The sequence below is a fragment of the Bombina bombina genome, chromosome 3 (genome assembly GCF_027579735.1).
Source record: "Bombina bombina isolate aBomBom1 chromosome 3, aBomBom1.pri, whole genome shotgun sequence".
In the NCBI taxonomy this organism is placed as follows: domain Eukaryota; kingdom Metazoa; phylum Chordata; class Amphibia; order Anura; family Bombinatoridae; genus Bombina; species Bombina bombina.
Window position 1 is genome coordinate 724,288,765 of NC_069501.1, and position 23,631 is coordinate 724,312,395.

General features: G+C 41.1%; 1 protein-coding gene across 3 annotated transcripts in view; it reads left to right on the top strand.

The window, feature by feature from the left end:
- Positions 1 to 23,631, top strand: part of CBLB (Cbl proto-oncogene B) — a 657,992-nt gene that overhangs the window by 345,544 nt on the left and 288,817 nt on the right. For all 3 annotated transcript variants that reach the window (XM_053707540.1, XM_053707541.1, XM_053707542.1), the window contains exon 7: positions 10,503 to 10,590. In XM_053707540.1, the coding sequence (XP_053563515.1) occupies positions 10,503 to 10,590 (88 nt within the window). The remainder of the gene's footprint in view (positions 1 to 10,502; positions 10,591 to 23,631) is intronic.

Here is a 23,631-nt window from a genome sequence, read left to right on the forward strand (position 1 = left end):
CCCTTATGTTTCCACATCTTTTTGAGTAGAATTTTTCTTGCATATAAATTTAGATCTTTAATGAACTTAAATTTGTCTAGGGGGTTACTGGGACAGAAAGTTAATCCCTTTTTTAGTAATTCTATATGTGCCAGATTAAGTTTAGTTGAGGATAAATTAATGACCATTAATTCACTGGTGGCTTGTGCATTATTTCCCAAAATGCTCTCAGTCTCAGTAAGTGTTATTCGTTCTTTTGGTTCCTCGTTGTCATTCTGTCCATCTGGTTCTGTCGATATTGGCGGTTTCTCCCCCCTCTGCCTCTCTGTCTGGGTCTCCTGTAGGAGTACCCATCTGCCCCTTTTCCGCCCCCCCCCTCCCCCCTGTCCATTTGTCAAAAGATCTGCCACATTTAGCACCCCAACTAGTGATAAGGTGTATTATGTAAGAGAGAGGATATCATGCACCTCTAAAAATGCAATATATCTACTTAACTGTTCATGTCCCAGATTCTATGTAGGGAAAACTACTAGAGAGTTCAAAAGTAGAATTCGAGAGCATAGAGACAACATCAAAAACGAGGACACAGATAGCCCAGTAGCAAGGCATTTTAAACTCTATCATAACTCAGATCATACAAAGTTGCAAATTATGGGCATTGAACAGTTAAAACAGAATTTTCTATCTCTAAACATTCTAATGTCTGTTGATCCCCTTGAGTTAGAGTGATACTGCTTGTTAATTCCTTTTTATTTAAATGTTTATTTCCTTCAGATCTTTGTTCTTTATTTTTGTTGCAACTAATTTGTTGTTGTTTTTTTTTTTTTTTAAAGTGGCGTTGTAGTGTTAGTTTTCTTATATATTTGTTACAATCTACAAATAGTGAAAAGGGGCCTGTTTTTTGCTAGGAGCAAAGGAAAGACATTTTCTCAGAAGGTCTTCTCTATCTGTAAGTGTTCTACTTGAGATTAAAGATTTTTACTTTTGTAAAATTGTCCGGTATAAGACTGATCGTTGCATTATTTGCCAATTTTTTCTTCTTTGCTTGTCTGGTCCTGTGGGTAGGCCTGTGTCTTTTAGGGCGTTAACCTCCGGGTTGCCTTTTATTTTATTTATATACAATGCAATGTCTTTTATTTGTTTCCTTCGGGAACCTTCTGGGATTGACACTCTTTATTACTTCTTCGCAAGTTGTTTTGGACATGTTAATCCTATGTTAAAAATGTCTGTTTTCAGTTTTTTTCCCCTATGAGGGAGAATTTATACCCTAGGTGCAGGCTGGTCCTGTCAGGTTCGCTCGGTCTTGCGGCTGTTCTGCTCTGCTGGTTCAGTAGAAGCGCTGAGTGCTCAGGTTATCATTGTTTCTCATGTTCAACTAAGCATTAGAGAGGACCTGTGGGTTCGTGAGGCGGGAAGGATTGTTTCAGTCCTTATAGCCTTCAGTCATAGATGGCCGGGCAGGTGATTTTTTCCGCTGTGTCACTCTATCTGACATCTGATTTCATCAGAACCTAGTGTTTCTTTCATGTAATTAGCAAGAGTCCATGAGCTAGTGACGTATGGGATATACATTCCTACCAGGAGGGGCAAAGTTTCCCAAACCTCAAAATGCCTATAAATACACCCCTCACCACACCCACAATTCAGTTTTACAAACTTTGCCTCCGATGGAGGTGGTGAAGTAAGTTTGTGCTAGATTCTACGTTGATATGCGCTCCGCAGCAAGTTGGAGCCCGGTTTTCCTCTCAGCGTGCAGTGAATGTCAGAGGGATGTGAGGAGAGTATTGCCTATTTGAATGCAGTGATCTCCTTCTACGGGGTCTATTTCATAGGTTCTCTGTTATCGGTCGTAGAGATTCATCTCTTACCTCCCTTTTCAGATCAACGATATACTCTTATATATACCATTACCTCTGCTGATTCTCGTTTCAGTACTGGTTTGGCTTTCTACAAACATGTAGATGAGTGTCCTGGGGTAAGTAAATCTTATTTTCTGTGACACTCTAAGCTATGGTTGGGCACTTTGTTTATAAAGTTCTAAATATATGTATTCAAACATTTATTTGCCTTGAGTCAGAATGATTCAACATTCCTTATTTTTCAGACAGTCAGTTTCATATTTGGGATAATGCATTTGAATTAATCATTTTTTCTTACCTTCAAAAATTTGACTCTTTTTCCCTGTGGGCTGTTAGGCTCGCGGGGGCTGAAAATGCTTCATTTTATTGCGTCATTCTTGGCGCGGACTTTTTTGGCGCAAAAAATCTTTTCCGTTTCTGGCGTCATACGTGTCGCCGGAAGTTGCGTCATTTTTTTGACGTTATTTTGCGCCAAAAATGTCGGCGTTCCGGATGTGGCGTCATTTTTGGCGCCAAAAGCATTTAGGCGCCAAATAATGTGGGCGTCTTATTTGGCGCTAAAAAATATGGGCGTCACTTTTGTCTCCACATTATTTAAGTCTCATTTTTCATTGCTTCTGGTTGCTAGAAGCTTGTTCTTTGGCATTTTTTCCCATTCCTGAAACTGTCATTTAGGGAATTTGATCAATTTTGCTTTATATGTTGTTTTTTCTCTTACATATTGCAAGATGTCTCACGTTGCATCTGAGTCAGAAGATACTACAGGAAAATCGCTGTCTAGTGCTGGATCTACCAAAGCTAAGTGTATCTGCTGTAAACTTTTGGTAGCTATTCCTCCGGCTGTTGTTTGTATTAATTGTCATGACAAACTTGTTAATGCAGATAATATTTCCTTTAGTAAAGTACCATTGTCTGTTGCAGTTCCTTCAACATCTAAGGTGCAGAATGTTCCTGATAACATAAGAGATTTTGTTTCTGAATCCATAAAGAAGGCTATGTCTGTTATTTCTCCTTCTAGTAAACGTAAAAAATCTTTTAAAACTTCTCTCCCTACAGATGAATTTTTAAATGAACATCATCATTCTGATTCTGATGACTCTTCTGGTTCAGAGGATTCTGTCTCAGAGATTGATGCTGATAAATCTTCATATTTATTTAAAATGGAATTTATTCGTTCTTTACTTAAAGAAGTACTAATTGCTTTAGAAATAGAGGATTCTGGTCCTCTTGATACTAATTCTAAACGTTTGTATAAGGTATTTAAATCTCCTGTGGTTATTCCAGAAGTTTTTCCTGTTCCTAATGCTATTTCTGCAGTAATTTCCAAAGAATGGGATAAATTGGGTAATTCATTTACTCCTTCTAAACGTTTTAAGCAATTATATCCTGTGCCGTCTGATAGATTAGAATTTTGGGACAAAATCCCTAAAGTTGATGGGGCTATTTCTACCCTTGCTAAACGTACTACTATTCCTACGTCAGATGGTACTTCGTTTAAGGATCGTTTAGATAGGAAAATTGAATCCTTTCTAAGAAAAGCTTATCTGTGTTCAGGTAATCTTCTTAGACCTGCTATATCTTTGGCTGATGTTGCTGCAGCTTCAACTTTTTGGTTGGAAACTTTAGCGCAACAAGTAACAGATCATGATTCTCATGATATTATTATTCTTCTTCAGCATGCTAATAATTTTATCTGTGATGCCATTTTTGATATTATAAGAGTTGATGTCAGGTTTATGTCTCTAGCTATTTTAGCTAGAAGAGCTTTATGGCTTAAGACTTGGAATGCTGATATGGCTTCTAAATCAACTCTACTTTCCATTTCTTTCCAGGGTAACAAATTATTTGGTTTTCAGTTGGATTCTATTATCTCAACTGTTACTGGTGGGAAAGGAACTTTTTTACCACAGGATAAAAAACACAAAGGTAAAAACAGGGCTAATAATCGTTTTCGTTCCTTTCGTTTCAACAAAGAACAAAAGCCTAATCCTTCATCCTCAGGAGCAGTTTCAGTTTGGAAACCATCTCCAGTCTGGAATAAATCCAAGCCTGCTAGAAAGGCAAAGCCTGCTTCTAAGTCCTCATGAAGGTGCGGCCCTCATTCCAGCTCAGCTGGTAGGGGGCAGGTTACGTTTTTTCAAAGAAATTTGGATCAATTCTGTTCACAATCTTTGGATCCAGAACATTGTTTCAGAAGGGTACAGAATTGGTTTCAAGATGAGACCTCCTGCAAAGAGATTTTTTCTTTCCCGTGTCCCAGTAAATCCAGTGAAAGCTCAAGCATTTCTGAATTGTGTTTCAGATCTAGAGTTGGCTGGAGTAATTATGCCAGTTCCAGTTCGGGAACAGGGGATGGGGTTTTATTCAAATCTCTTCATTGTACCAAAGAAGGAGAATTCCTTCAGACCAGTTCTGGATCTAAAAATATTGAATCGTTATGTAAGGATACCAACGTTCAAGATGGTAACTGTAAGGACTATCTTGCCTTTTGTTCAGCAAGGGCATTATATGTCCACAATAGATTTACAGGATGCATATCTGCATATTCCGATTCATCCAGATCATTATCAGTTCCTGAGATTCTCTTTTCTGGACAAGCATTACCAGTTTGTGGCTCTGCCGTTTGGCCTAGCTACAGCTCCAAGAATTTTTACAAAGGTTCTCGGTGCCCTTCTGTCTGTAATCAGAGAACAGGGTATTGTGGTATTTCCTTATTTGGACGATATCTTGGTACTTGCTCAGTCTTTACATTTAGCAGAATCGCATACGAATCGACTTGTGTTGTTTCTTCAAGATCATGGTTGGAGGATCAATTTACCAAAAAGTTCATTGATTCCTCAGACAAGGGTAACCTTTCTGGGTTTCCAGATAGATTCAGTGTCCATGACTCTGTCTTTAACAGACAAGAGACGTCTAAAATTGATTTCAGCTTGTCGAAACCTTCAGTCACAATCATTCCCTTCGGTAGCCTTATGCATGGAAATTCTAGGTCTTATGACTGCTGCATCGGACGCGATCCCCTTTGCTCGTTTTCACATGCGACCTCTTCAGCTCTGTATGCTGAATCAATGGTGCAAGGATTACACAAAGATATCTCAATTAATATCTTTAAAACCGATTGTTCGACACTCTCTAACGTGGTGGACAGATCACCATCGTTTAATTCAGGGGGCTTCTTTTGTGCTTCCGACCTGGACTGTAATTTCAACAGATGCAAGTCTCACAGGTTGGGGAGCTGTGTGGGGATCTCAAGGAGTTTGGGAATCTCAGGAGGTGAGATTACCGATCAATATTTTGGAACTCCGTGCAATTTTCAGAGCTCTTCAGTTTTGGCCTCTTCTGAAGAGAGAATCGTTCATTTGTTTTCAGACAGACAATGTCACAACTGTGGCATACATCAATCATCAAGGAGGGACTCACAGTCCTCTGGCTATGAAAGAAGTATCTCGAATTTTGGTTTGGGCGGAATCCAGCTCCTGTCTAATCTCTGCGGTTCATATCCCAGGTGTAGACAATTGGGAAGCGGATTATCTCAGTCGCCAAACGTTGCATCCGGGCGAATGGTCTCTTCACCCAGAGGTATTTCTTCAGATTGTTCAAATGTGGGAACTTCCAGAAATAGATCTGATGGCGTCTCATCTAAACAAGAAACTTCCCAGATATCTGTCCAGATCCCGGCATCCTCAGGCGGAGGCAGTGGATGCATTATCACTTCCTTGGAAGTATCATCCTGCCTATATCTTTCCGCCTCTAGTTCTTCTTCCAAGAGTAATCTCCAAGATTCTGAAGGAATGCTCATTTGTTCTGCTGGTAGCTCCGGCATGGCCTCACAGGTTTTGGTATGCGGATCTTGTCCGGATGGCCTCTTGCCAACCGTGGACTCTTCCGTTAAGACCAGACCTTCTGTCACAAGGTCCTTTTTTCCATCAGGATCTGAAATCCTTAAATTTAAAGGTATGGAGATTGAACGCTTGATTCTGGAAGACTTATATTTCTTGGTGTCTTTCTCATCATTTTTCTTGGCATTCTTTTAGAATACCGAGAATTTTACAGTTTCTTCAGGATGGTTTAGATAAGGGTTTGTCTGCAAGTTCCTTGAAAGGACAAATCTCTGCTCTTTCTGTTCTTTTTCACAGAAAGATTGCTATTCTTCCTGATATTCATTGTTTTGTACAAGCTTTGGTTCGTATAAAACCTGTCATTAAGTCAATTTCTCCTCCTTGGAGTTTGAATTTGGTTCTGGGAGCTCTTCAAGCTCCTCCCTTTGAACCTATGCATTCATTGGACATTAAATTACTTTCTTGGAAAGTTTTGTTCCTTTTGGCCATCTCTTCTGCCAGAAGAGTTTCTGAATTATCTGCTCTTTCTTGTGAGTCTCCTTTTCTGATTTTTCATCAGGATAAGGCGGTGTTGCGAACTTCTTTTGAATTTTTACCTAAAGTTGTGAATTCCAACAACATTAGTAGAGAAATTGTGGTTCCTTCATTATGTCCTAATCCTAAGAATTCTAAAGAGAAATCATTGCATTCTTTGGATGTTGTTAGAGCTTTGAAATATTATGTTGAAGCTACTAAGTCTTTCCGAAAGACTTCTAGTCTATTTGTTATCTTTTCCGGTTCTAGAAAAGGCCAGAAAGCTTCTGCCATTTCTTTGGCATCTTGGTTGAAATCTTTAATTCATCTTGCCTATGTTGAGTCGGGTAAAACTCCGCCTCAGAGGATTACAGCTCATTCTACCAGGTCAGTTTCTACTTCCTGGGCGTTTAGGAATGAAGCTTCGGTTGATCAGATTTGCAAAGCAGCAACTTGGTCCTCTTTGCATACTTTTACTAAATTCTACCATTTTGATTTTCTTCTTCTGAAGCAGTTTTTGGTAGAAAAGTACTTCAGGCAGCGGTTTCAGTCTGAATCTTCTGCTTATGTTTTTCATTAAACTTTATTTTTGGTGTGGATTATTTTCAGCAGGAATTGGCTGTCTTTATTTTTTCCCTCCCTCTCTAGTGACTCTTGTGTGGAAAGATCCACATCTTGGGTAATCATTATCGCATACGTCACTAGCTCATGGACTCTTGCTAATTACATGAAAGAAAACATAATTTATGTAAGAACTTACCTGATAAATTCATTTCTTTCATATTAGCAAGAGTCCATGAGGCCCGCCCTTTTTTTGTGGTGGTTATGATTTTTGTATAAAGCACAATTATTCCAATTCCTTATTTTATATGCTTTCGCACTTTTTTATCACCCCACTTCTTGGCTATTCGTTAAACTGAATTGTGGGTGTGGTGAGGGGTGTATTTATAGGCATTTTGAGGTTTGGGAAACTTTGCCCCTCCTGGTAGGAATGTATATCCCATACGTCACTAGCTCATGGACTCTTGCTAATATGAAAGAAATGAATTTATCAGGTAAGTTCTTACATAAATTATGGTTTTCCTCCCTCATGTGGTGGAGGGTTGGAGGGCTTAACGCCCCTTACCGCCATTGAGCGGTTTGGCCTTCATTTTTAGGCCTCTGGATTTATCCTTTTGGGCTTGATCCAACAGTTTGTACAGGATAGCTGTCTAGCATGCAGAAGGTGTGCAGTTTGAAACCAGTTGCAGCTCTTGGCACCTTGCAGGTGTCCGCGTAAGCCGTTTATAGTGTATCTAGATGCAGCTCTTACTCTTGTCTGTCTGTCTGAGTTATAAGAGACCTTTGGGTCTTCTTCCATTGTCTCCATGTGAGTCTGATCTCCTTTTAGGGATCTGTGTTTCCGGGTGATGGTTGTTCCATGTGGGGACTTTGTGTAGCTCGGGGTTTCCGGAGCTGGGCGAGCTTAGTGCTTTTCATTTCTCTTCATTGTGTCCTCTGCTTGTGCGCAGGTGATAGGGAGACTAGTCCTGCTAGTAGGATTTTTTTGACCTCGAGGTATCCCTTGGTTGTCCTGAAGCTTTGAAGAGTATCTTCATATTCCTTCTAGCCTTGCTCTTTGGAGCGTTGGACTTTAGCTAGGGGTGGTTCCTTCCTTTGGTCGGAGCTTTCAGGTTCTTCTCGCTATCCGGATTCTCTGGATATGCATCTATATCCCTTGTGTCTGGCTTTTTGGCCAGTTGGGGTGTTTAGTTCTAGGGTAAGGTTTGCCTGAACTATTAGGTGCCCATGACCTGTTTTTCTCCATTAGACTTCCGGTTGCTGCAGCTTCACTTGGCTTTTTTCATGACCCAGTCTTGGGTAGTTTTGGAATCTTGGATCTCAGGGCTGGTTGGGGTGTTGCACGGTAGTGGGAACTTGGGCTATGTCCTTGCTCCATCTACCTGACCTGGTCATGGTTGGCCAGGTTTTCGATATATTTCTTGCTCTTTGCCACAGAGTAACCCATGTCATCTAGTGGTTAGCTGTGTGACTTGCGCCTCAAGGGTTGTTGGTTCATACCCAGCTGCTGGAGCTGGATGTCCAATTTCTGGTGCACCTTAGGGTTGCATTCCCCTGGTCAGCTTGCCAGTGTACCAGTGGATTACCTTCTTTGCAGGCTATTGGTTTGGCTGTGCCTCTGCTTGGCAAGCTACTTATAGGGGGGTACTTTTCTAGGACTTTTGTGTTGGGGATTAATCTTTCCATTAGTTGGTGGCTTCGGGCCTTGAGGACAGTTGTTGTCCTTCCAGCCTCATCCTTTCAGGGATATTCTCCTCCCTATGGAGATGGAGTCCTTTCTTGGGTCTTCTCCTGGTCGGGACATAGAAAATTGGGATTGGTTTCCCCTGGGGTCTTGGTGGCTCCAAATCAGACTTGCTGGACCTTTGTTTTGATAGATCCTTAGGTCTATAGTCTTGTCTGTTTTCAGAGTCGGTTATACTTGTACTCTGTGGGGATGGCTGTGCTATCTTTATGCTCGTTTCTGTACCAGTTTCGGGATTCTTTTGTTCCCCTTTCTTGGATCCCTGAGACTGGGTTGGTCCAGCTGGGTGTGGGTCTGCAGGTCAGGATGACCGAGCGGTTTAAGGCGCTGCGTTCGGATTCCAGTTTCCTTTGGATGTGTGAGCTTGTTGAGTCTATCCTGTTAGCTCAATCTGCTAGGATATAGATTTCCGTTCACCTTGCTCCATTGATTTCAGAAGTGGGTTTACTCTTCCTTCGGGTTCTGAGGGTATTCTCTCCTTCTCGGGGGGCCTTGATGGAGGCTTTGTGTTCCCCTTTTTAAGTACCTGTGGGTAGGTCCGGCGGCTTAGGTTGCCTGGAGCATGCCCTCTGTCTGGGGGTTGCTTTTGCGGTTTGTTTCTTGCTTGACTGCCTCTTCCTCATAAGCACCCTCTGTGTCGTCCTGTTATGAACTCTGTGTTTTCATACTTGGGTTTTTTTTTATCCTGGGTCTATTACACACTTTTCATGGTCGAATACTTTGGTAATCTATGTTCAGACGCTGGGAGGACTTTGCCTCTTTAGTGGCATTCCATGCTTGCAGGATGTTGGAGAGACGTCTGTTCTGTCTCTGTGCCCTGTCTTATCCCGGGTTTCGCTTGTATAGGCGTGAGTCCTTTCCCTATTTGGGTCTCTATGAGCTGGGCCCACTCTTGGAGGTGTTCTTTTTTTGTATTAAGGGACCTTTCGGTTCCTCGGTTCTCCTTTGCCTCGTCCCCTTGGGGGTTTCGGCTGGTATCCCTTTTAATACCAGCCGAAAGAATGGCCTTTAATATATATAAAAAAAAAGTACAAATAAATGTATAGTTAAAGAAATATCCATTAATACCCCACTATAACCAATAATATAAGTAAATAATTAAGTCTCATGTGTGGGGGGTGTCACAGTCCGTAATCAATGTAAGTAAGACAACAGAGAGAGGAAAGGTGGACAGCAGAGGAGCACTCAAAGAAAAAAAGTGAGCAATATAATTATGCCAATGGGGCAGGGGGAAGGAAACCCTATCAGGGAAATGGATAAAACTTAGCTTTTAATGAAAATGTATTAATATAGTGTTAAGTGTAATGTGTGCATTAATACTTCGATAAAAAACTGAAAGAATATAGTGAGCCAGCAACCACAAAGCAAAAATAACTGGTCTAATAAAGTTGCTGAAGAGACTTCAAAATAACTATATTAGTTCAGTTTTTAATCTAAGTATTAATGCACACATTACACTTTACACTATATTAATTAATTTTCATTAAAAGCTATGTTTTATCCATTTCCCTAATAGGGTTTCCTTACCCCTGCCCCTTTAGCATAATTATATTGCTCCCCTTTTTTTCTTTTGAGTGCTCCTCTGCTGTCCACCTTTCTTCTCTCTGTTGTTTTACTTAGTTAAATAACCTGAAAAAATGTGTTACACAGGATTAAAAACATTACATAAGATGTCTTGTAGGTGGCTGTTTAGTAAGTGCTTTGGATGATTCTTTGTGACAGGTTTTAGAGTGCACTTAAGATTCTGAATGATTGTTTTCAGGTGATAGGCCATTATTAAATTAGTCTACGATTTATTAATAATTTTTTTTAAAACATTTTTTATTATTTAGTTATTGGGGGAAGATGTAATTTAGGACAAAACCTGTGAAAAACATCTTGTAGTTAATGTATTCTACAAATACAAATGATGCCAATATATTTATTGAGCGTCATCTAACATTTTCTTTGTTTATTTTATAAGAACTGAACTTTATTTTTTGCTAACTGTTGAAAATGTCATTTTAGCTACCTATACCCCGATGGACGAAGTTATAATCCAGATCTAACAGGCTTGTGTGAGCCAACGCCGCATGATCACATAAAAGTAACCCAGGTATGCTTGTCTTGTAAAGGTTCTTATGTTGTGGCAAGTATAGGTGCAAACCAGCCATGGCTGCTTTGTTCTAGAATATTCCATAGTATTTACTAGCCTTTAATGCTGTTGACCACCCTCTCTTGCTCCAAACTCTTTAATCCTTCGACATTTGTGACACAGCCCTTTTCGTAGTTCCCATCCTACCTGTCTAACCATAACTTTAGTCTAGCCTTTTATGGTGCATCGTCTGCTCCGTAGCCACTTTCTGTTGGGGTACCACAAGTCTCTGTCCTTGGTCCCCTTCCTTTCTCAATCTAACAACATCATTAGTTTCTTGATAAAGTCCCACAGGTTTCAATATCATTTGTATGATGATCACACCCAAATCTACTTTTCTGCACCAGACCTATACTGTCTTTCTCATATTTCTTCTCGAATGTCCCAAGAAATTTCTAAAATTATTTTAACTATTTTGCCAAGACTAGATTTAATTCTGTTACGTCTCCTAAACTCCTATTGTGGTGCTTTTATCCCTTGTTACGTGGCCACCACTATTTTTTTTTCCCTTCTCACTGTATTTTTTTTTTTTTTATAATCTCCATTGCATATTCTGAATGTATGTTCAAAAAGTGACATTTGATATTGTAAAATATTTCTGTTTGTTTATTATGTGTTGTGAAATAACTTTGCAATATACTTTAACCATTTTTAATGACAGGGTCATAATGTCTACATCTGAACAACGTTCCGATGTAGACAAATTGAAATCCTGTGATTGGGCATGCGATCGCGAGATTTCTATTATGGGATCGGGTCAGGGGGGCATCCCTATGACGCTAGACACACCTTCCAGACTGCGATCACATCCAGGAAGCGCCGTTGGCTTCAAGACAGCCAAACGGCTATGACGTTGTATTTCATCATAACGGCGCTAAAGCCCAGCGCTGTTTGGACGGAATAAAACGGAATACAACGCCATTACGGCGCTAAAAGGTTAATTGTTTATTTTGGCCTCTTTTGTTGCAATTGTGAGTTTCCTGTTTCTGAGAAATGGAAGTTCACACTGCATTTTTTACAAGCCTAACTCTGTTACATTTCTTTCCATAATTGGACTCGGCAAGGGTTATTAGATACGGAACTGCGAAACAATGTAAGCATTGCTAACAGAATGTGGCGTGCCTTGTCTTATCTCAGTCACAAGTCTGGCTTGGCTCCACCATATAAAATGATTGGTTGGAGGAGTTTGGTCTCATAGAAAAAAAAAAGGCAGCAAAGTGTTAATGCCTTAAAAATTGCATTAACCTAGTATGTTCATTTATCTAGATTTCAACAATATCTGTAGTTACAAAGTGTATTATAATGCTACTTAGTTTTTATGTCACTGAGATGATGTGGTTAAACAATGGTAGCCATAAACAAGATATTTGTCCTCCCTGCAATTGGAAACTTACAGTTTACATGAGCAATAAGTAATATGATCACTCTGTAACCTGATCCACAAGGGAAATGCCTAGAGTCTCCACCACTATATTTAAAATATCAAAACGTGCATGTGCTCCAAAACAGCTGGCAGACGTGGCAGATAAATATCCCAAAGTCAAAGCATGGCTCCATAAATCTAACTAGAGGAATCAGTCAGTGATAAGTAAAATGGCCAGTTTGTTAGTGAAAGTGAAAAAAAACAAAACTTACAATTCAGCAGAACTCACTGATCCTTATCCTGTCATCTGCTTTGAGCACCTACAATTTTCATCCCATTCAATTTTCATTCCTAGTTTGTTGAAGAAAGATCTGCAAAACCAATACTAACATCTGTACTGCACGATATGGATGAACTACACATTGTTGCTTTGCTTTGATTAGCATCATTATCATTTACCCCATTGCTGCTGGGAATTTCAGAAAAGAACTTGTCCTAAAATACCGGAGAATTTTTAGCATTTTTGCTATCATTCCATTAAAACAGAAATGTCAAAACTATATTTTTTTTTTTGTTTAAGTCGACAACCCAAAGTATTGATAGGTGCATTTTGTTATATTTGATGGCACCATTTCACTGCCAAATGTAAAAAAACTGAAATTATTTACAAACAGCTTGTGCAATTATGGCACAAATGATTGTAAAAGCTTCTCTGGGATCACCCATTTTTCATAAATAGCAGACATACATTTCTCCAACATAGGTGTGTCCGGTCCACGGCGTCATCCTTACTTGTGGGATATTCTCTTCTTCCCCAACAGGAAATGGCAAAGAGCCCAGCAAAGCTGGTCACATGATCCCTCCTAGGCTCCGCCTACCCCAGTCATTCTCTTTGCCGTTGTACAGGCAACATCTCCACGGAGATGGCTTAGAGTTTTTTAGTGTTTAACTGTAGTTTTTATTATTCAATCAAGAGTTTGTTATTTTAAAATAGTGCTGGTATGTACTATTTACTCAGAAACAGAAAAGAGATGAAGATTTCTGTTTGTATGAGGAAAATGATTTTAGCAACCGTTACTAAAATCCATGGCTGTTCCACACAGGACTGTTGAGAGCAATTAACTTCAGTTGGGGGAACAGTGAGCAGTCTCTTGCTGCTTGAGGCATGACACATTCTAACAAGACGATGTAATGCTGGAAGCTGTCATTTTCCCTATGGGATCCGGTAAGCCTTGTTTATTAAGATAGTAAATAAGGGCTTCACAAGGGCTTATTAAGACTGTAGACTTTTTCTGGGCTAAATCGATTCATTATTAACACATATTTAGCCTTGAGGAATCATTTAATCTGGGTATTTTGATAAGATTATATCGGCAGGCACTGTTTTAGACACCTTATTCTTTAGGGGCTTTCCCAAATCATAGGCAGAGCCTCATTTTCGCGCCGGTGTTGCGCACTTGTTTTTGAGAGGCATGACATGCAGTCGCATGTGTGAGGAGCTCTGATACATAGAAAAGACTTTCTGAAGGCGTCATTTGGTATCGTATTCCCCTTTGGGCTTGGTTGGGTCTCAGCAAAGCAGATACCAGGGACTGTAAAGGGGTTAAAGTTAAAAACGGCTCCGGTTCCGTTATTTTAAGGGTTAAAGCTTCCAAATTTGGTGTGCAATACTTTTAAGGCTTTAAGACACTGTGGTGAAATTTTGGTGAATTTTGAACAATTCCTTCATATTTTTTCGCAATTGCAGTAATAAAGTGTGTTCAGTTTAAAATTTAAAGTGACAGTAACGGTTTTATTTTAAAACGTTTTTTGTACTTTGTTATCAAGTTTATGCCTGTTTAACATGTCTGAACTACCAGATAGACTGTGTTCTGAATGTGGGGAAGCCAGAGTTCCTTCTCATTTAAATAAATGTGATTTATGTGACAATGACAATGATGCCCAAGATGATTCCTCAAGTGAGGGGAGTAAGCATGGTACTGCATCATTCCCTCCTTCGTCTACACGAGTCTTGCCCACTCAGGAGGCCCCTAGTACATCTAGCACGCCAATACTCCTTACTATGCAACAATTAACGGCTGTAATGGATAATTCTGTCAAAAACATTTTAGCCAAAATGCACACTTATCAGCGTAAGCGCGACTGCTCTGTTTTAGATACTGAAGAGCATGACGACGCTGATAATAATGGTTCTGAAGGGCCCCTAAACCAGTCTGATGGGGCCAGGGAGGTTTTGTCTGAGGGAGAAATTACTGATTCAGGGAACATTTCTCAACAAGCTGAACCTGATGTGATTACGTTTAAATTTAAGTTGGAACATCTCCGCATTCTGCTTAAGGAGGTATTATCCACTCTGGATGATTGTGACAAGTTGGTCATCCCAGAGAAACTATGTAAAATGGACAAGTTCCTAGAGGTCCCGGGGCTCCCAGAAGCTTTTCCTATACCCAAGCGGGTGGCGGACATTGTAAATAAAGAATGGGAAAGGCCCGGTATTCCTTTCGTCCCTCCCCCCATATTTAAAAAATTGTTTCCTATGGTCGACCCCAGAAAGGACTTATGGCAGACAGTCCCCAAGGTCGAGGGAGCGGTTTCCACTTTAAACAAACGCACCACTATACCCATAGAAGATAGTTGTGCTTTCAAAGATCCTATGGATAAAAAATTAGAAGGTTTACTTAAAAAGATGTTTGTTCAGCAGGGTTACCTTCTACAACCAATTTCATGCATTGTCCCTGTCGCTACAGCCGCGTGTTTCTGGTTCGATGAGCTGGTAAAGGCGGTCGATAGTGATTCTCCTCCTTATGAGGAGATTATGGACAGAATCAATGCTCTCAAATTGGCTAATTCTTTCACCTTAGACGCCACTTTGCAATTGGCTAGGTTAGCGGCTAAGAATTCTGGGTTTGCTATTGTGGCGCGCAGAGCGCTTTGGTTGAAATCTTGGTCAGCTGATGCGTCTTCCAAGAACAAGCTACTTAACATTCCTTTCAAGGGGAAAACGCTGTTTGGCCCTGACTTGAAAGAGATTATCTCTGATATCACTGGGGGTAAGGGCCACGCCCTTCCTCAGGATCGGCCTTTCAAGGCCAAAAATAAACCTAATTTTCGTCCCTTTCGTAGAAACGGACCAGCCCAAAGTGCTACGTCCTCTAAGCAAGAGGGTAATACTTCTCAAGCCAAGCCAGCTTGGAGACCAATGCAAGGCTGGAACAAGGGAAAGCAGGCCAAGAAACCTGCCACTGCTACCAAGACAGCATGAAATGTTGGCCCCCGATCCGGGACCGGATCTGGTGGGGGGCAGACTCTCTCTCTTCGCTCAGGCTTGGGCAAGAGATGTTCTGGATCCTTGGGCGCTAGAAATAGTCTCCCAAGGTTATTTTCTGGAGTTCAAGGGGCTTCCCCCAAGGGGGAGGTTCCACAGGTCTCAGTTGTCTTCAGACCACATAAAAAGACAGGCATTCTTACATTGTGTAGAAGACCTGTTAAAAATGGGAGTGATTCATCCTGTTCCATTAGGAGAACAAGGGATGGGGTTCTACTCCAATCTGTTCATAGTTCCCAAAAAAGAGGGAACGTTCAGACCAATCTTAGATCTCAAGATCTTAAACAAGTTTCTCAAGGTTCCATCGTTCAAGATGGAAACCATTCGAACAATTCTTCCTTCCATCCAGGAAGGTCAATTCATGACCACGGTGGATTTAAAGGATGCGTATCTACATATTCCTATCCACAAGGAACATCATCGGTTCCTAAGGTTCGCATTCCTGGACAAGCATTACCAGTTCGTGGCGCTTCCTTTCGGATTAGCCACTGCTCCAAGGATTTTCACAAAGGTACTAGGGTCCCTTCTAGCTGTGCTAAGACCAAGGGGCATTGCCGTAGTACCTTACTTGGACGACATTCTGATTCAAGCGTCGTCCCTTCCTCAAGCAAAGGCTCACACGGACATTGTCCTGGCCTTTCTCAGATCTCACGGATGGAAAGTGAACGTGGAAAAGAGTTCTCTATCTCCGTCAACAAGGGTTCCCTTCTTGGGAACAATAATAGACTCCTTAGAAATGAGGATTTTTCTGACAGAAGCCAGAAAAACAAAACTTCTAGACTCTTGTCGGATACTTCATTCCGTTCCTCTTCCTTCCATAGCGCAGTGCATGGAAGTGATAGGTTTGATGGTAGCGGCAATGGACATAGTTCCTTTTGCGCGCATTCATCTAAGACCATTACAACTGTGCATGCTCAGTCAGTGGAATGGGGACTATACAGACTTGTCTCCGAAGATACCAGTAAATCAGAGGACCAGAGACTCACTCCGTTGGTGGCTGTCCCTGGACAACCTGTCACAAGGGATGACCTTCCGCAGACCAGAGTGGGTCATCGTCACGACCGACGCCAGTCTGATGGGCTGGGGCGCGGTCTGGGGACCCCTGAAAGCTCAGGGTCTTTGGTCTCGGGAAGAATCTCTTCTACCGATAAATATTCTGGAACTGAGAGCGATATTCAATGCTCTCAAGGCTTGGCCTCAGCTAGCGAGGGCCAAGTTCATACGGTTTCAATCAGACAACATGACAACTGTTGCGTACATCAACCATCAGGGGGGGAACAAGGAGTTCCCTAGCGATGGAAGAAGTGACCAAAATCATTCTATGGGCGGAGTCTCACTCCTGCCACCTGTCTGCTATCCACATCCCAGGAGTGGAAAATTGGGAAGCGGATTTTCTGAGTCGTCAGACATTGCATCCGGGGGAGTGGGAACTCCATCCGGAAATCTTTGCCCAAGTCACTCAACTGTGGGGCATTCCAGACATGGATCTGATGGCCTCTCGTCAGAACTTCAAAGTTCCTTGCTACGGGTCCAGATCCAGGGATCCCAAGGCGGCTCTAGTGGATGCACTAGTAGCACCTTGGACCTTCAAACTAGCTTATGTGTTCCCGCCGTTTCCTCTCATCCCCAGGCTGGTAGCCAGGATCAATCAGGAGAGGGCGTCGGTGATCTTGATAGCTCCTGCGTGGCCACGCAGGACTTGGTATGCAGATCTGGTGAATATGTCATCGGCTCCACCATGGAAGCTACCTTTGAGACGAGACCTTCTTGTTCAGGGTCCGTTCGAACATCCGAATCTGGTCTCACTCCAGCTGACTGCTTGGAGATTGAACGCTTGATCTTATCGAAGCGAGGGTTCTCAGATTCTGTTATCGATACTCTTGTTCAGGCCAGAAAGCCTGTAACTAGAAAGATTTACCACAAAATTTGGAAAAAATATATCTGTTGGTGTGAATCTAAAGGATTCCCTTGGGACAAGGTTAAGATTCCTAAGATTCTATCCTTCCTTCAAGAAGGATTGGAAAAAGGATTATCTGCAAGTTCCCTGAAGGGACAGATTTCTGCCTTGTCTGTGTTACTTCACAAAAAGCTGGCAGCTGTGCCAGATGTTCAAGCCTTTGTTCAGGCTCTGGTCAGAATCAAGCCTGTTTACAAACCTTTGACTCCTCCTTGGAGTCTCAACTTAGTTCTTTCAGTTCTTCAGGGGGTTCCGTTTGAACCCTTACATTCCGTTGATATTAAGTTATTATCTTGGAAAGTTTTGTTTTTGGTTGCAATTTCTTCTGCTCAAAGAGTTTCAGAATTATCTGCTCTGCAGTGTTCTCCTCCTTATCTGGTGTTCCATGCAGATAAGGTGGTTTTACGTACTAAACCTGGTTTTCTTCCAAAAGTTGTTTCTAACAAAAACATTAACCAGGAGATTATCGTACCTTCTCTGTGTCCGAAACCAGTTTCGAAGAAGGAACGTTTGTTGCACAATTTGGATGTTGTTCGCGCTCTAAAATTCTATTTAGATGCTACAAAGGATTTTAGACAAACATCTTCCTTGTTTGTTGTTTATTCCGGTAAAAGGAGAGGTCAAAAAGCAACTTCTACCTCTCTCTCTTTTTGGATTAAAAGCATCATCAGATTGGCTTACGAGACTGCCGGACGGCAGCCTCCCGAAAGAATCACAGCTCATTCCACTAGGGCTGTGGCTTCCACATGGGCCTTCAAGAACGAGGCTTCTGTTGATCAGATATGTAGGGCAGCGACTTGGTCTTCACTGCACACTTTTACCAAATTTTACAAGTTTGATACTTTTGCTTCTTCTGAGGCTATTTTTGGGAGAAAGGTTTTGCAAGCCGTGGTGCCTTCCATTTAGGTGACCTGATTTGCTCCCTCCCTTCATCCGTGTCCTAAAGCTTTGGTATTGGTTCCCACAAGTAAGGATGACGCCGTGGTCCGGACACACCTATGTTGGAGAAAACAGAATTTATGTTTACCTGATAAATTACTTTCTCCAACGGTGTGTCCGGTCCACGGCCCGCCCTGGTTTTTTAATCAGGTCTGATAATTTATTTTCTTTAACTACAGTCACCACGGTATCATATGGTTTCTCCTATGCAAATATTCCTCCTTAACGTCGGTCGAATGACTGGGGTAGGCGGAGCCTAGGAGGGATCATGTGACCAGCTTTGCTGGGCTCTTTGCCATTTCCTGTTGGGGAAGAAGAGAATATCCCACAAGTAAGGATGACGCCGTGGACCGGACACACCGTTGGAGAAAGTAATTTATCAGGTAAACATAAATTCTGTTTTCTGGTAATTGGAATGCCACTAATTGCAGCTGCGCACCACACTTCTATTTTTTTCAGAAGGAAAGGGGTTAATAAGGAAACTTGTAAGGTTATTATGTGTGTGTATGTATGTGTGTGTATATATATATATATATATATATATATATATATCTCAAAATAAATACACCTGTGAGTGCATTTATTTTGGTATATGTATGAGTTACATTCATGCACCCAGGTAGCTGACCCAGGTCTCAGGAAGGGGTGAATACCCCAAAACGTCACGCTAGTAAACTTTCTGTTTGTTTTAAACCCAGTGAGTGCAATTTTCTTCTTTGATATATACTAGAATCTTGCACTAGAATACTAGAATCTTGCACCCTGGTTCCTGTTAAACTGGTTAGGTGAGATATATATGTCTGTTTGGCTTCCATTGACAAAGGCTCCTGCGAAAGCCGAAACGTTTGGTGTTTAGCCTTTGCTTGTCGATTAAAGGCGATTGGTCAAATCCTGCTTGTGTCTGCTTTTTGGATATCCTGGGAGATACGGATGCCATCCGTGGGAATTATCCAGTGTTCGTGTGTGTGTGTGTGTATGTATGTGTATGTATGTGTGTATATATATATATTTTGTGTCGGACCGCCTGGTACTCCAAATGAGTACCTCTGTCAGAACACTTCCCTTGTCCTGGACATCCTTTTATCCAGAGCAATAGCTCCTGGTACCCCCCTTTGACCGCAGTCTAAAGTTATGGAGGAGAACAGATCTGAAGCAACACTCAGTTTTCTGAACACAAAAATTAACACTTTATTTAAAAGTATCACTCATATTTATACATCCTGGCTTCAGGTTACAGAGGGCATTGGTTAAACAGTAAAGCAAACTTATGAACAATACATCAAACCTCTAACAATTGTCTATTCATAGGTAAAACAGATTAGCATATCAAGTTAATTAACTGGGGAAGAAAGTTTACTCAGACAATGTGATTTTGGGCAGTCTAGTTAACATAATCACACAGGAACGCAATCAGTATACCCAGACAGACTCCTGAGACACAATCAGATCTGAAACGTAAATAAAATACATCTTATTACAGAATATAAGAACAGCTCTTATTAGCTATTAAGTCCTTTATGTCCACTTGGTTTATAGAGTCACAATTGCTCCCACAAGGGGCACTCACACCCTGTACCCATCCTGTATTTATGGATACAGGGTGACATGGACATAAGACAGAGTTATGAAAGTACATGGGGTGTCCAGCATATAAAATTCCACATTTCCATGCAGTCTCTGGGTATTCTTAAGCCCATGTACCTGCAGCCCAAAGAATGTTCCATAGCAGGCCCTCAGATCTTGGTGCTCACGTCACATATCTCCCCCTTCGGAAGGAGACTAACACAGGAGGAGACCCCAGACGGGTTGACTTAGAAGTTAGTCCATAGATCCATTCCCCCAAAGCCCTTATCCACACAGTACCCCAAACAAATTGTCCCAAACAGAGCATCACTCACCCGGCAGACCACTGCCTCTCTCATAGAACATACCCGCTGCTGGGGAGAAGTGCTGACTGTCCCTTCTCCCTGGAGTCCTTTCAGTCTCTGGAGAGAAGACAGGGTGGCTGGGCTCACTCCAACATGCTGTTGCGAATCTGGGCCATATGCCCAGCATCCCTGGAGAATACAGGTGGAGACTGTAGTCCCATCCACTTGTACTGGATAGGAATCTGCCATTGCTTGCAGAGAGAGACCGACATCTCTTGGTCCCAATGCCAGCTCCTCAGCTGGGATTGCTGCATGCTCCTCTGGTCCCTCTGCCAGCGTGAGGGTGTCATTCCTGTTTTCTGGGGTGCCGGTTAGGGGTGGGCAGAGGCCAACAACACTCTGCCCTGTTGCCTGCTCTTCTGTTGGGTAATCCGCATCTGACACCTGAGAGGAAAAGTCAGTTAGATCCACAATCTCTGGGTCCAGCTGGGGAGATAACAGGGCGACTAGGGTCCCCATGCCAGGGGGTTGGGGGTCTGGGCCGACTTCCCCGTATCTCTGCACTCCTTGTGGAGACCACTGTCTCAACCACACCTCCCGGACCAACATCCATGGATATGATGTCCACTAGAGCCACTGCCTCTGAAGTAAGTAAAGGACCACTTTCCAGCAGTTCTAGGTAATCCACCTCAAGGTACCATTCCTTATAGATAAGCCATGTCAGGTCTGGTTTTAAGGCAAGTGCTTCCGATGGCTGTAACAGCTCCTGCCTCTTGCTTTGAATGTCCCAAAATTGATATCCCTCGGGACTACCAAAGTCAACTTTCTCCTCAAATGCTTCCCATAATAAGCCGGGGCCACCAAAGTCATCACATTCCAGGGAATAGTGCGTTTCTGCCCTCGACTGCCACCGGTCTGCAAACCAATATAACGCTCTGTACCGATCCTCGACCTCTTTGGACCAGACACTTCAGTTCGGCTATCCCCTTACCTGTGGGTTGTCCTCTCAGTAAGCAGAGCTGCAAGTTTACCTGGTCCCCGAAGCGCTGTTCTGGGGAGGGCAGGACTTTGCCTCTGCAGCCATGCCAATTCTCCAGTGCATTTTCCCACATCTCTAGCCGAATCAGGGCTCTCCATTCCAGGCACATCTCCTCTGGAACTGACCCTCCTAAAACCGCAAGGGCGACTTTGACTTGTCGCTCAAAGTCCCATATGGGAACTTCCCATTTAGAGGTATCTGATCCCAGCATCTCAGCTGTCCGAATATTCCGATACCTGGTGATCTTCTTCACCACCTCTGCATCGTCTATAATCATCTGGCTGCGATCCTTCACTGGCTGCCATTGGCGCATCTTTGTAGTGCTGCTTAGTGACTGATAGCTAGGCAGCCCATCCCTCCAGATAAATAAAAATACTAGGGAGCGCTTAGAAAAATCTAAAGAGTATAGTAAAATCAGAACAATAAAAAACTAATTTAAAATCAAAACTTAGAAAAAAACCTATATCTCACAAGCGCAGCAGATTAACCACAAAAGTGGACACAGGAATGATCCACAGTTATATAATATAAAAATATATATAAATAATATAAAAAAAGTGAATATTACCAATGAAAAATCAAAAAATGATATGCAATGTTAATAGCCAGAGTGAAATGCCGGTTACATAATAACTGAAATATAAAAAATTGTAATTTATTACACAAAACAATATAGGTCGACCTATTACAAAATATCACAAATAATACACAAATACAATTGACACAGAAACAAGAGATACAAGTGCAGCAAAGTCTGTATGGCTCTGTAGGACACGGCTATTGCATTGCACCCAAAAGAAATCTGTAGTATTCGTATGAAAGCCGTATTCCAAATTGCAGTCTGTTTTTAAAAGTCTTGTATGTCAATCCACCAGAATTTAAGCGAAGGAACAGCTGGTTGTGAAGGGCCGTCCTAGCAGTGATGGCAAGTGACGCTGTGTTCCTATAGATAGAGAGTCCTCTTAGTGTATTATCAGGACCAATATCAAAACGTATATCTGTACTCACATATCTGAGAGCAGGAACCGGCTTCCAATCAGCACAAGCACCGATCGTGCCTTAAACCACCCACGGAGAATTTGTGGGTTTGAGTAGTAAAGCAAAGGCGCTAGGCTATATGAGTATGAAAGTTGCGGCTGAAAACCCAGGTGATGCAGTGCAGTTTATTTTACAGGTTTAGTATTGATCCAACAAAACTAAACATCCAAGACCTTTTCTTAAAAGGGCCAATACTGCCGTTCTCACCAGAAGAGGGTTTATTCGCTTGAAGAAATAAAAAGCTCCCGTGCTGGAGCTGAAATTAAAGAGCAACGTGTTTCAAAACCAAAGTTTCTTTCTCAAGCTCTAATGAAAGATGACAGTTTGCTTCCTTTTAAACACAGAACTGACACCTGATCTGATTAATTAACTGCCTCCTGATTTTTAAACAGAGTTTTTAACTTCCACCTGATCTTTAAACCTGATCTTTAAACAGAGTACAAATATGCATATATACCTCAATATAAAATATCGAGTGAAAACTTCTAATACAAATATCCATATGATTATAACATTAAACCAAGGGTAATTTGTTTAGAAAATAATAAACAGAAAAAAACATTAAACAGAAAAAAGAACAGTAAGTATAATACATATATATATATATATATATATATATATATATATATATATATATATATATATATATATATATATATATATAAAATAAAATCCGGCATCTTCACACTGGCATAATACATTAATACAAAAGACTTAATGTACAATAAATATGTAAAATTATTTTATAAAAATCTAATTTATTTAAAATTATTCTTAAAAGAATGACGCCTGATGGGAATCAAACCAACGACCTTTGATATCCAAAAAACCTTTGATATCCAAAAACTATATACCATGCCAGTACCCCATCTTTCCATATAGGGGTGGATGATTATTTTAGTAAAATAAATACTTTCAGAAAGATAAGTAAAAAAGTGAAAAATACTACAAACACTACGGGAGGCGAACCCGGGACCTTTGAGTCCCCACAATATAGCTCTAACAACTAGGCTATACTTCTTTCAACTAGGGTATTTAGAATATTTGAAAAATTTATAATCAATATATCAACCAGAATACCTGTGTCTTTAGATTTAGTCTGTATCAGTATTTAGATTTAAGAACCCTTTCCTCAGAGCGGTATATTTAAAATTAGCATATTTAATATATAAAAAATTCAAAAAAACGAAAATATATACTCAAAAAAAGTGCTCAGAAATGTCCAAGATTCGAACCTCGGACCTATTGTGTCTAAAACAAACTCCCTAACCACTGTACTATCTGTTAGGGTCTAACTAAAAGATTCAATAATAAATATATGATAGTTAAAAATATTAAATAAGAATAATTTCATAGCAAAGATAGACCCAGAGGGAACTACTAAAACTTAATACTAAAAACTAGAAAATGCCATTATAAAAAACATCCTAAGTCAAAATCTATATTTAAACCTTGTGGTGTAAGGGTTTTTAA